Genomic DNA, 13022 nt, shown 5'->3' on the forward strand with positions numbered 1-13022 from the left:
GGAAAGTTTCAGAGTTGTTTGGTGCAATGCAAGATGTGTGGAAAAGTGTTGGACAAAACCCCAGGTCCCAGCAGAGCAGCCTATCCACAAAGCCATCTTAGCCTCTTCTCACCAAAATGCTTGTTTTCAACTGAAATACCAACAACTAATTTCACTGTAGGCCTGAGTTAACTCTGATTTTATCTCTGTGTTTTGTACCTTCTTCTCCTTTTTTTCCCCCTCAATCTGTTTACATCTTCATGATTCAAAGTGGGGGCATCCCTTACCTTGACTTCATTCTCACCAGAGCTGTAGGGTCCTCGTGATTGTCTCTCTCCTTTTGTGTTAATAGTGTGGTAGAGTGGTGGCATTGCATAATGGGGCTTTAAGTGTTCTGTAGGGAACAAAAACTAAACTCTTTGTTTCCCAGCCTTGGGGTCAGCCCAACCGGTGTTGACCTGCCATCAGTAAGAAGTGGTGTGTTGGTTTAGCACGGATGGTAAAAAACAATTAGTGATCTTCTTTGAAACTGACAACGAGATTAGCCAATTAATTACAGGTATACACCTCTGGGTAACACGGCTTAAATCATGAAGATTTTTGGAAGCCGGGCTCTCTCTCTTCCGACTGGCAGGAGATATCGTCGAGCTGTGCCCGGGCCAGGTGCTGCTGCCTTTTGGGCTTGTGGGCCAGGCCATGGCCAGCCCTGGTACCAGCTGCAGCAGGGGAGGGGAGGGGAAAAGCACCATTATTAACATCTACCGAGTTTTAAACTTGCCCCGGGTAGCTGCTCACTCCCCAGCCAGGGCTGGGAGGAGATGTTTCCCTCCCTGCTTCCCAGGCCCCTGGGAGCATCCCGCCATATGGGACTGAGGGGTGGTTATTATTATTATTAGTTATTACTAATTAAAATTTCCACCTCTGTACTTGGGGAAGTTCAATAAAGTTCACGTGGATACTTTGAAATGGTTGAAGAGCTAACTCCTGATCTCCTAATGTTGTTTTTCTCATTACCTTTTTATTTACCTTTTGGCAAATTATACATCTTTCAGTTACTTGTTTTGCCAACCCAAAAATCCCAATACACCCATAGTTCCTTGAAAAATGATCAAGCAAAGCTTGGGTACCCCAGTGAGTTTTTAGAAAACCTGTTTTCTAACATTTTCCTAGTGAGTGCCCTATTAAGTAACTGTCTCCCATCAGGAAGTTTCCATCCCCCTGATTCATCTGGCTTTCCCCCTATCTTAATTAATTCTTTTTTCTTCTGCTTCACTGAACTTTGGAGTTTCCAATTCTTCCTTATTTGAGGTTAAAATTAACATAACCCTTTAGATCCTGTTCTCTGCTGCATCTTTAGCTTCTTGATCTGCCAAATTATTTCCCCCTATTTCCGAGCTCGTTCCCTTTTGATATCCTTTGATATGTACTAGAGCTATCTCCTCAGGCAATTTTAATGCCTCTAAAACCTCCAAAATAAGACCCTCATGTCTTAATCCCTTTCCTTTTGAATTGAGTAACCCCCTTTCTTCCCAAATTTTTCCAAAGGTGTGTACTACCCCAAAGGCATACTTTGAGTCAGTATATATAGCTTCTTTCTTGTGTGCTAAATATTCCAGTGCTCTTTTTAGAGCATATAATTCACAAGTTTGAGCCAACCAGTTTGAAGGTAATTTTCCTTTTTCAATGGTTTGCATATTTTTCCCATCAACCAAAGCATACCCTGACATTCTTTTTCCTTGTAAACACCTGGAAGAACCATTCATATATATAGTTTCCCCCTCTGAGAGGGCTTGCTCTTCGAGATCTTCCCAAACTTTAGTTTGATATTGGTTAATTTTTAAAAAATTATAGGTTACTTTTTGGTTCTCCATATAAAACTTGAGCTGGATTTAAACTTTTGTTTACTTCTAGTGTCAAGTCATCACTGTCTGTTGGGATTGCTTCATATTTTAACATCCTAGAATCTGTTAACCATTTTCCAGCTTTCTGGTTTAACACATTTTGGACTGCATGAAGTGTACACACAATAAGATTACTTCCAAAGATCTCAAAGTCAGTAGAGTGACCTCTTAGGTGGAAGAGATGACAAGTTGCCTTAGTTCTAGGCTGAAAATCTCCTATGAGTTATGATAACAGACTGTCGTATGAATATGCTAGAATATTTCTTTAAACTGTGGACAATACAAATTGAGGAGATGACTTGTGGATTTGAGCAAAAGTATCTGTGATGGACTCAGTGAATATTGAATTAGCAGCTGTGATTTTTGTGACCCCACGAAAGGTTGAACAGAGAGAGATAAGAAGAAGCCCTCAGCCAGTGAAGAAGTGAGAAGGCATATCTGTTCCCTGAATTGAAGAATCCTTTGCCTTTGAAGTTGCTCATTTTTAAAAGGTGACACCCCAATATATGTGGCCACAGGAAAGACTATGTGGATATGGGAGGTTCCACAATGGCAGAAGTTTCCTGGGTGGGCTGCTTTTGTGTGAGTTAGAAGCCACAAGCAGACTCTTTCTCTTGTGGAGAGTTACCAAACAACAGGAGAGACTTCTCTCTCTCTCAAGGACTGAATGAAAGACTGTTTCATAAGTGGTACTGAACTGGAGCTCTGAGTTTTGCCTCTTTACATTGTTTGTATAAAATGAATGGTTTGTGGTGGGAGAAACGGCTGGTTTAGAAATTTCATTAGTGGTTTTAATTCTTTTCTTATTTTCTTCATAGTGTGTGTTAATAAAATCTGTTTACCTTAAGTTGGGGCCTCTTCTGCCTTTTTCTCCAAAATCCTATCTCCCAAAGGTAAAAAAGAGCAGACACTAAATTTGGCAAACGTGAAACCACTACAATGAGCTACTCCACTTTTCCACATTCACATACTACTGAAAAGGTTTTCCTAATGAGGGTTATCTTAAAGCTGGTACTGAGGCAAATTTTAACTTCAGTTCTTCTAATTTACTAACATCTTCCTCAGTCCACTTCATATTATCTCTGTTTGTCAATTTTCCATACAAAAATTTTACTGCCTGTGTATATTCTTCAATCCACAGTCTATAATACCCCAATAATCTGAGTAGCTTTCTATCTGTTTTTTTGAAGAGGGAGGGAGGAGAGATAAAATTCCTGCAATCCTCTCTGGGTTTAGCTTTCAGCTACCCTTGCTTATTAAGTGTCCAAGATATTTTATTTCTGATTCTATAAAATGCAGTTTCCCTTTTGATACTCTTAATCCTTTTTCCTGAGAAAATTCGAAAGTTTTACAGTACCCTCCCTAACTTCAATTTCAACTTCCCCTGATAATAAAAGATCATCAACATAGTGGGGAATTTGTATTCCAGGAGGAGTGAAGAAAGCTTGTAATATAGTTTCTAAAGCCTGTCCAAATAGGTTTGGAGATTCAGTAAACCCCTGTGGTAGTTTTGTCCATCTTAGTTGCTGCTTTCTCCCAGCAGTCCTATTAGGACCTTCTCATTCAAAGACAAAGGTATTTCAGCTTTCCTCGGTTAATGGGCAATCCCAAAAAGCATCTTTTAGACCCACTACACTAAACCATTGATGCTGGGGTGGGACTTTACTTAGAAGAGTGTAAGTATCAGGTACCACTGGATAGTGGGTCTGAGTTCTCTTGTTAACCTCCTGTAAGGCTCTTGTACTAATCCATAATTCCCATCAGGCTTTTTTTACTGGCAGAATAGGGGTGTTATGAGGAGACATACAAGGTTCTAATGTCCCATCCTTTATTAGTCCTTCTAGTACTGGCTTCAGGCCTTCTCGTCCCTCCAAGGATATAGGGTACTGACATACACATATAGGACACACTTCTCTTTCAATTGTGACTCTTACGGGGTCAATGTCCAGTCCTCCCTTATTTCCTTCCCCAGCCCAAACTTCTTTGTTAGTTTTATTTTCATCCTCTTGGCCAAGTTTTAAAACTTTAGTTGTCATTTTCCCTTCTTCTTGTATAACCCCTATCCCCAGCTTTACCTGTAAGTCCCTCCCTAATAAGTTGCTACCTACCCCAGGAATCAATAAGATGTTCCCCATCCAAATTCTGGTTTCTCCTTCAATTACTATATCTTTAATGACAGGAACTGTAAAACCTTCTCCTTTTACTCCTATTACCTTTACAGTGTCTTTACTTACACTACAGCCTTTTGGAGTATTTAATAGGCAGGTTCTTTCTGCCCCTGTGTCGACCACAAATTCTAATTCCTCTTCCTAGGGACCCATTTTTAAGGTTATCACAAGCTCCAGATGATATTTGTCCCCTAGAAAATAGAGCTTATGACTTCCCTATTCTTTTTCTGGGTCTATCTCTTGGAAGATTTTCAGGTCCTTTTTTAGGTGAGGGCACTCACGCTCATAATGTCCCTCCTTCTCACAAAAGAAACAGACATTTTTAGGGTGCTCCTGAGATTTCGTTTGTACCAGGGCTCTGTTTTTCTTCCTTTCCCTGTCTCTAAGACCTGAATATCTAGGAGTGGTACCTGGGAGCTTCAGATTTTTTCGGAAGTTTCCTTCTTGCATAGTGGCTTACCATAATTTTTGCTTTCACCTTGGCTTTTTCTTCATCTCTTTGGACATAGACCTTTTGAGCCTCCTTAAATAAATAATTTAGTGGTCTATCATGCCAGTCTTTAATTTTTTCCAGCTTTTTCCAATATCTGGCCAGGCATGAGTAACAAAATTAACTCCTAATAAAGCCTTTCCGGCTGTTGTCCCAGGGTCTATTCCAGAATATTGTTTCATATTTCCCCTAAGTCTTTTTAGCCATTCTGTTGGAGTCTCTTCTTTTCCTTGTTGTTCTTTGAAGGCCTTTTTGACATTTTGCCCTCGGGGTGCTGCCTCTTTTATTCCTTTGATTACCAAATTACAATAATCTCTTATATGATTATTCTTCACCAGGCCTCATTATTTTGATTCCAGTCAGGAGGTGCTATTGACATTTTCTGATCTTCTGGTGCCCCCAGGAGCCATCAGGATGGACAAGGAAACTGGCCGACCAAGATAAGAATTGACATCGTACCCAGAGAGAGAAATTCCTCCCCGAACGAAGAGGAATTCCTCGCTGAGACTACACATCAGTGTAATCATGGACCGGTGAGCCTGATCCGCATGTGAAAGGAACCTTCCCAGAATACAATTTGTAAAGTTCAACAAATCCGGGAAACCCATTCAAAGATGTATTTGGACTATTTGCTGGACTATTCCCCACACCTGTTTTGCCTCAGGACACGAAAAACCCTATAAACCCCGGGCTGCGATCCGCTCTGTGTGGATTTGGGAAAATCTGTACCTCAGGGTGCGGACCCCTGTCCACCCAGCACTGCGCTGCCCGTCCTATTTGCGGTTTCTGTCTTTATCGGTGATTGGGATTGTTTTTCTAATAAATTGTTTCTTTATTAATCCGATTTTTGCCGTTGCATTTATAACATTGTACAAAGATCAATATCCCAGTTAGCTAACATAACTCCCAAAGAGGTGTCTCGGGGTATCTCTGCTGGCACCCTTTTATTCCGTTTTTTCCCTGAACCCAACTTACTAGTTTTCTGCCCCATTTCTCAGGATTTTATCTATTTATCCCTGACTTCTGTTTCCCACTTTCTCTAACAACCAGAACACCACCTTCCTCCTTTCCCACGCCCAAGGCACAGAAAACCATTTCTCTCCACAATACAATACAATACAATACAATACAATACAATACAATACACTTCCTTCCAGAAAATAAAAAATTTAAAATCAAGAATCTATATCACATATGCATTCATTCATTCCCCCTTACCATCATGGCTTGAAAGCAAAACGAGTGAGAGGCTCCAAGTCAGAAATACAATTTAATAAGAAGAAAGGAAAAAAGGTAAAAATAAAATAAAACAAATGCAATAATACAAAAGACCACTGACAGAGTCAGAATACAACCTGAGCAGGATGGTGGAAGCAGTCCAGATGAGGTGGTCTTCCTGAAGCAGTGATCCTGTAGAAAGGTCTGGTAGCTCTGGTCCTCTGGGAATCCAGTGGGTAAGGGCTGCTTCTACTGTCCCAAATCCCAGATTATATCCAAATGAGAATGTTTGGCTCCTCCCTCTGGGTGGAGCATCTCACAATGGGATGATGAGTCGTGAAGTGGGTCCTTGAAGGCCCATTAAACAGAGATAACTCCTGGAGGGAGTCACCTGTGAGTCATGGGCCAGGCGTTGATGGGCCATGAGCAGAAGATAGCCCAAAGGAAGGGGGCCTGGGAAAACACGGACCCACCTGGTTTCAACAGTTCATGAAGATGGTGATAGAATAAATACTTGTATACATCCTACACTACAACCCAGGACACTTACTCAATTTATTTCTTCATTATGCCTTTCTCACTTTCTCCCTGCTCACAACCAAACCAAACAACAAAAAAAAAATGGTACCTTTTATTTTTCAAATTATTTGTTAATATTTACCCATAGGTATTTGGCCAATACCAGAGGTTCTTGGATCATCACACTTTTAAGCCTGTAGTGTTTCTAACTCTCAACCTGGCAGCTTTTTAAAGCCCAGGTGCTCTTGAGCCTTACACATCTGAGCTTTTTAGTGTTTTTTTTTCCTCAATCTGGCAAAATATTAGGGGCCTCTTTCCCTCCTTTTTATCCCATTTCGCAGTGGATTGTACTGGAAAACCTGCAGCTCCCTTCCTTCAAAAAGAGGTCCAACCCTTCCTGGAACCCTGTCCCAACCATCCAGGGGAGGGTCTCTCTCACTCCTTTTATCTTTTTCGTCATCACTTTAATGACCATTTCACTCATGAAAGAACGGAAACGCAGCTTGGGAGACTATTGCATTCACTTTGCCAGTCTGGAGATACCCAGCTAGCGGCATCTCACATCCTCGCAAACTCCCCCACCCTGTATCTGTTCCCCAGAAAAAATATTCACAATCCATCTTTTCTTTTCCTGGGTCTTAGTACACAAGATTTTTATGGAGCTAAATAGTGGTTTCTTAGGGAGTCTTTTCTTCCCTTTTTTCTTTTTACTTTACTGTCTCCTTTCTTCTCCTCTGGGTATTTGACCTACAAACCCCCCTGACCCATGTCAGGAGAAGCAAAGCAAGGCCCCCAAAATTGGTAGGGTGCGCCCCCCCCACTGTGGATCCCCCCAGGATCTTGGAGGCAAGGTGTATATCCAGGACAAGCCAGCCAATTGTGAAAAACAAGGTTCACTTTCATAGTAAAATTTATAAGTTTTAATAAAAATTTAAAAAGAGGCAATTAGCAGACAGACAAGCAAAAATAGTTAATGGCCAGATGCCTGGTGTGCAGTCAGAAAGCAAACCTGCTAATGAAGAGGCTTGCTCCTTAAAAGTACCAGCTTGTTGCATATTGCTATATTCACATGGATGATTCAAACAATTCCTCTTGAGTTTGAATTTCTCTGTTCAGTTTCAACTCCCCCACAACCATTTTATCTTGCAGATCCATCTGTGAGTTGCTCCATTCCATCAAATAGCATAGGTTCAATAAATTCCTGTCTTGGAGCTCTGGTCAGGCCATCTTCATCTGGATAATTCAGGAATGTGGGGGAATTTTCTTCATCCTCTGGTTTAGATGTTATATGAACAAAAGCAGTCTTTAATATCATGCTATAGCCTAAGGAATATATATATTCATCACACTACTTATTTCTAAGTTTCATTAATAGCAGAAGCAAAAGAAACTATATTAGTAAAGATTTTTTCAACATTATACAAAGAGTATTCATTTTAATATTCACAAAAGGCCAATAACAAAGTATGTACTTATAAGACTGCCATTATTATTATTATTATTATTATTATTATTATTATTATTACCTTTTTTTGGTGGTTATGGCCAGGTGGTTGAGGTGGACATGCGGCTGACCACAATAAAGGTTGTCTACTGGCAATGGCCATTTTTACTTTTTCCAGCAAGACTAACCAAATATTTTTTTATTACTATTACTATTATTACTATTACTATTACTATTACTATTACTATTACTATTAATTACTATTACCATTACTAATATTAATACTATTATCCTGAAAGTGAATAAGCTACACTGTCCTTGTCTTATTACAGAATTACAGAACTGCTAGGGTTGGAAGGGAGCTCTGAATGTCATCTTGTCCAACCCTCCAGACAAGGCAGGGTCACCTGGAGCAGGTGACACAGGAACACATTCAGGTGGGTCTGGATTGTCTCCAGAGAGGGAGACTCCACCACTGTTCTGGGCAGCCTGAGCCAGTGCTCCGCCACCCTCAAGGAAAAGAAGTTCTTCTCATGTTGGAGTGAAACTTCTTGTGCTTTAGATTGTGGCAATTCCTCCTCCTCCTCTTGCTGGGCACCACTGGAAAGAGTCTGGCCCCCTCCTCTTGCCACCCACCTTTGAGAGCTATTCAGGAGATCCTCTCTCAGTCCTCTCTGCTCTGGACTAAACAAGCCCAGCTCCTGCAGTGTCTCCTCATAAGAGGGCTGCTCCAGACCCGAATCACCTCTGTGGCCCTTCTGCTGGGCCCTCTCCAGTAGCTCCTTGTCTTTCTTGTCCTGAGGAGCCCAGAACTGGACACAGCACTTCAGATGTGACCTCAGCAGGGCTGAGGAGAGGGGGAGGATCACCTCCCTTGACCTGCTGGCCACACTCTTCCCAGTGCACCAGAGCACACCACTGGCCCTCCTGGCTACAAGAGCTCTGCTGCCTCATAGTCAGCTTCCATCCACCGAGACACCCAGGCCCTTCTCTACAGAGATGCTCTCTAAGAGGTCAGCAGCAGCCTGCCCTGGTTCTCTATATATAATCATCAAGTTTCTCAGAAGGAAACGAGCAGTGAGCAAGTCAGTGACTGTGATGAATATTTTTTAACAATTCTTTTCTACAGGCAGAGTTCGATCTTGTTTTACCTTGATGTGTTATATTTTTATCCCTGTAAAAACACATTCCCTTTTTGGGATTCCTGTCCATCAGTCTCAATAATTTCTGAGTTTATTGTGCTGAAAGAGAGAATTTCTGGGAGGAGTGAACAAACAGACCATGCCAAACAATCTGACTCATATATTTCAAATGCTGTCTTAAACAACAGATGTTCAGAAGAAAAGTGAACTTTATAATCCTTCATTCAAAACTTGTACCTTTATTTCTTATAATAAGATGTTCTTTGATAAGAATATTACTGCTTGTTACTATGGTTTGCAGATTTTTAATGTCCTTAAATGTTTGAATGTGCTTTTAATATTAGTTACTATAGAAGCTTCACCTACACAACCATGTTATGCATGAGCCTAACCCCTCAAGACAAACAAAAATTTTTAATCTATAGCTTGCTCTAAGCATCACTGAAAGCTTCATTGTAAAGATAGAGCTAATAAACTAAGCTGAATTTCTGATCAAGCCTTGTATTTCCTCTTTTGTCTCTTAGATAAAGTTTGGTATTGTCACTTCACGTGCCAAGTCCTTTTAAGGTTTCGGTAATAATTTGACATAATACAGGTAGGCATCTTTGTGGATGCTCATTATTTTACATATGATTCTTCTTATTGGCCAAAAACAGAAGAAAATTTCCATCTAAATGTACTTAAGCAAAAGGATTAAAACGTATTTAAAAGCAAATTTACTGAGGGTAACAACTAACAGCTTTCACTTTGCATGGATTTCTGTAAAAGCAGAGAATAAGATTCTTCTTATAGCAGTAGGGTAAAAGATTGCCAGCATTGTGCAGTATTTTTTTCATTACAATGCTGAAACGCTTGCCGGGGCTTCATCCGGAGATGCTAAGACAGTGAGAGGCTGACTTTCGTCCTCAAATTTTGTGCTGTTGCCTCTGTTGGTGCTCACGTACTTGTGTAACATGCTGTAATACTGGTCCTGTGAATTATATGTGTATATGGTTGAAATCTCCTTCCAGTCTTCGTGGCTGGGAATATGAAATTGTCCTGGGTCTTTGTTATCAAAAAAGAGACTTGTATTTCTTTCTGCCAGCTTGGTTGCATGCTCTTTGGCTTTGGTCTGAAAGAGTTCCTCTTCTATTTTTGAGTAAATTTCACAGAATCTGAGATGTAGGTAGCTGACTGGGGCGCGACAGCGATTGACACATGTTGAAAACAGTGCCACAGCCATGATGCTGGCTATCACGAGCCATCCTAACAGCTTGGAAAAAGGATATATAGGTTAATGGTGTTTTTGCATGGCCATATGTGGGAGCATAGAACATAAGGTTGAAGAAATATTAAAACTATAAGCAAAGACACCCTGGAGTGCATGTGACTGTCTGCTTGCTGCCAAAAGAGGGGATCCCATGCATGCAATTCAGGCAGACACACAGAGCTTCTGCACCCCTCAGCTGATCTTGTCAGATTGAGGATCAATACCAAAACAAGAGAAGATGGGCAGAAGTTATTTACTCAGTTAGATCCAGCTTTCCTAATTTCTTAGGCAAGATACTGAGGATCAGTTTCTGCAGTTGTGGTCACATTTACGGTACAGAGGCTGCAGAATCACTCTGTGTGCTTTGTGCTGCAAAACAGAGCTCCTGCTGGAACTCCTATGTTCTCCTGGAGTATAGCTACTCTCCCTGATGTCTGAGCCTGCAAAAGCAGCTGGGTTTTGCACAACAGAGAGGAAAGACTGTGTCCTGGATGTTTTGTAGGCAGGACACAGATTTGGCTATAGACTATGGGAATTTAATTTGGTTTTCCAGCAGATTTTATCATCCTTATACAAGTCTCAGAGGTCCCATCAAAACCAAGTGTTCCAGTAGATGCTGGTCCCTCCTCTACCCAGGGGTAGTCAGCTGGAAGCTTCAGGCAGAGATCCTGCAACACCAGGATGGGTTTTTTTCAAATGAAAATGTATTGAGTGGTCTCGGAGAAATGCTTTGTGTTCTTTTTGTTTTTTAGTTTTGTTAAAAGTAGTTTAGATATTAAAAATAGGAGTCAGCAATAAAAATGCACTCACACTTTTCCTCTTTTTGTTTGACTGGATATCTCTTAGATTCAACTGCAATGTCAGTAACAGTCAATCTTCCTTGGTTTTGCTCCTTTCTTACCATATGTAAAATTGATGGTATAGAGTTTACCCCTTTTCATCGTTTTCCTTGTAGAAGCAGCATGCTAAGTATTTACCAAATAAAAACACAATTTTGTTTTTACACAAATTTATACTGACCTCAAAGCTACAAAAGACCTAAGTAATTATAAACTGTTATAAATTTAACACCCTTAACCAACTCTTAGTATTTTCCTGAGAAAAAGCTGGAAAACTTGATTTTCCTACTGGAATTAAGACAAAATCCCCACAAATGTAGAAACAAAACTGGAGGGCTGCCAAAGAACCAAACAAAGAACTATCTAGAAGGGTTACTGTATTGATCATGCAGTTTGCCTTAAAAAGAACCATCTTTAACAAGACAGATATTTAAGTATTCTTGTAGAATGCAAGTGTGAAATTATTAAGAGGTTCAACCACTGAGATTTGTTTCTCTTTCCAGATGTCTCCTTGCAACAACTGTGTTGCAAGGAGACATCAGCTTCACCTCTGTTAGTGATCTCAGCTTCCCCTCAGCTAATGCCTATTTACAGAAGTTTGTGGTATTCAGAGACATAAAAGTGGAGAAGGATAACCACCTCTACATTACTTGAGAAGAAAATTTGCTGTGGAAAGTCACGTTCTTTAGACTGGTTTCCGGCTCATGAGGTTTTGTAAATGACAGTGCTAAACCATTACCATGTAAACATGCAGACCCAGAAAGTATCACAAAAATACATCTATTGTTTTTCTGTTATTACTTTTTTGACAATGTATTTTTGCTAGCTGTGCGCTTTTGGCACATGACATTATATAGCAGAAGAGAGAAGGACTGTTTACAGTCCCCAGCAGGCACCACTATATATGGTGTAGAGCAAAGAGGGATGAAGCTCATAGTGTGAGGAGAGGAGCAGTGAGGCTTTACCTGGGACTGTGCATGAAGGCTGAGTCGTTCAGTTGTAAAATTTGCTGATAATTCCTCATCACAGGGCACTTTGAGCAGCTGGTTTTGGCAGTCGCTTCCATTACCTTTACAGTAGTAGTACTCCATCAGGCTGCTCCCACTGGCTGCACACTCGTAGTAGTTGGCTCCAAGCAGGGCCACCGCTATCCAGGTGAGTGGGGCCACCGAAGCTTTGGCTATCATTGACACCCCCAGCTGACAGATGTGGGCACAGATTCCTCTGGATTTGTGTTCACAATGCTTATCTGGAGAGCACATGCCTGTCAACAGACGCCATGTCCTGGGATTCACCATGAAACTCAGCAGAAAGAGGACGAAGGCAGGTGCTACGAGGAAGGAAGCACCATACAGCATGTTGTTAGAATTGCAGGGACACTGGAATGCTGCAGAAGAGAAGATCTGTTCGCTGACAGCCGTCATCAGGGACACAGTGCTGTAACCCAGAATGATCTGGTGACGCATGCAGAAATCCACTACCTTTTGTAACACTTCCATTTTTCTGCCTCCCCTTACTTTGAGAAGAGCCAAATCTCCGTCAGAAAAGGAAAGAAGGGAGACAAGTGTCCTGCAGCTCCCACAGCTTAGAGAGCTTGCAGTTTCTGTTGATGGTGGTGATGCATTGAGGCATAGAAACAAACCTTTACAGAGGAAATAATAGTCACTGCACAGTCAACCAGAGACCACATCAGAAAACCACTCCAGTTATCAACAGCAGAACAATGATAAAATTTGTCTCTATAAAAGTAATTTGTGTTTGTCCACACGTGCATTGTAATCAGCAATGGCTTAAACCTCATCATCTCTTCAGTGAGGCACCAGATTCAAAGTGTGAATAAAATGTGGGAAAACCATCCAGAACCATATACAGGTTTTTATCCTTCCTTGGTTTTTGTCTATACAATATGACTTGTTCTGAGAGAAAATTCAACTATAATCATGTCAATTTTTCAAGATAATCAATCTAATTTTTTATAATGGTTATGTTGGAAATTATTTAAATTTTACTTTTTTTTTTCTTGCTTTAAAGTCCATTGAGTCATGCATTTATTTGTCTTTGCCAAGGGGAAGA

The 13022-nt window shown here is 40.8% G+C and overlaps 1 protein-coding gene across 1 annotated transcript; it reads right to left on the reverse strand.

Annotated features, from left to right (window-relative positions):
• Positions 1 to 9696: 9696 nt before the first annotated feature.
• Positions 9697 to 12448, reverse strand: LOC310907676 (calcium homeostasis modulator protein 6-like; the record flags this gene model as incomplete). Its single annotated transcript, XM_083858098.1, has 2 exons — positions 9697 to 10113; positions 11915 to 12448. The coding sequence occupies 2 exons, from the start codon at positions 12446 to 12448 to the stop codon at positions 9697 to 9699; spliced, it is 951 nt and encodes a 316-aa protein (XP_083714224.1).
• Positions 12449 to 13022: the final 574 nt, after the last annotated feature.

The sequence above is a fragment of the Zosterops lateralis genome (assembly GCF_965231275.1).
Source record: "Zosterops lateralis genome assembly, chromosome: 3".
Taxonomy (NCBI): Eukaryota; Metazoa; Chordata; class Aves; order Passeriformes; family Zosteropidae; genus Zosterops; species Zosterops lateralis.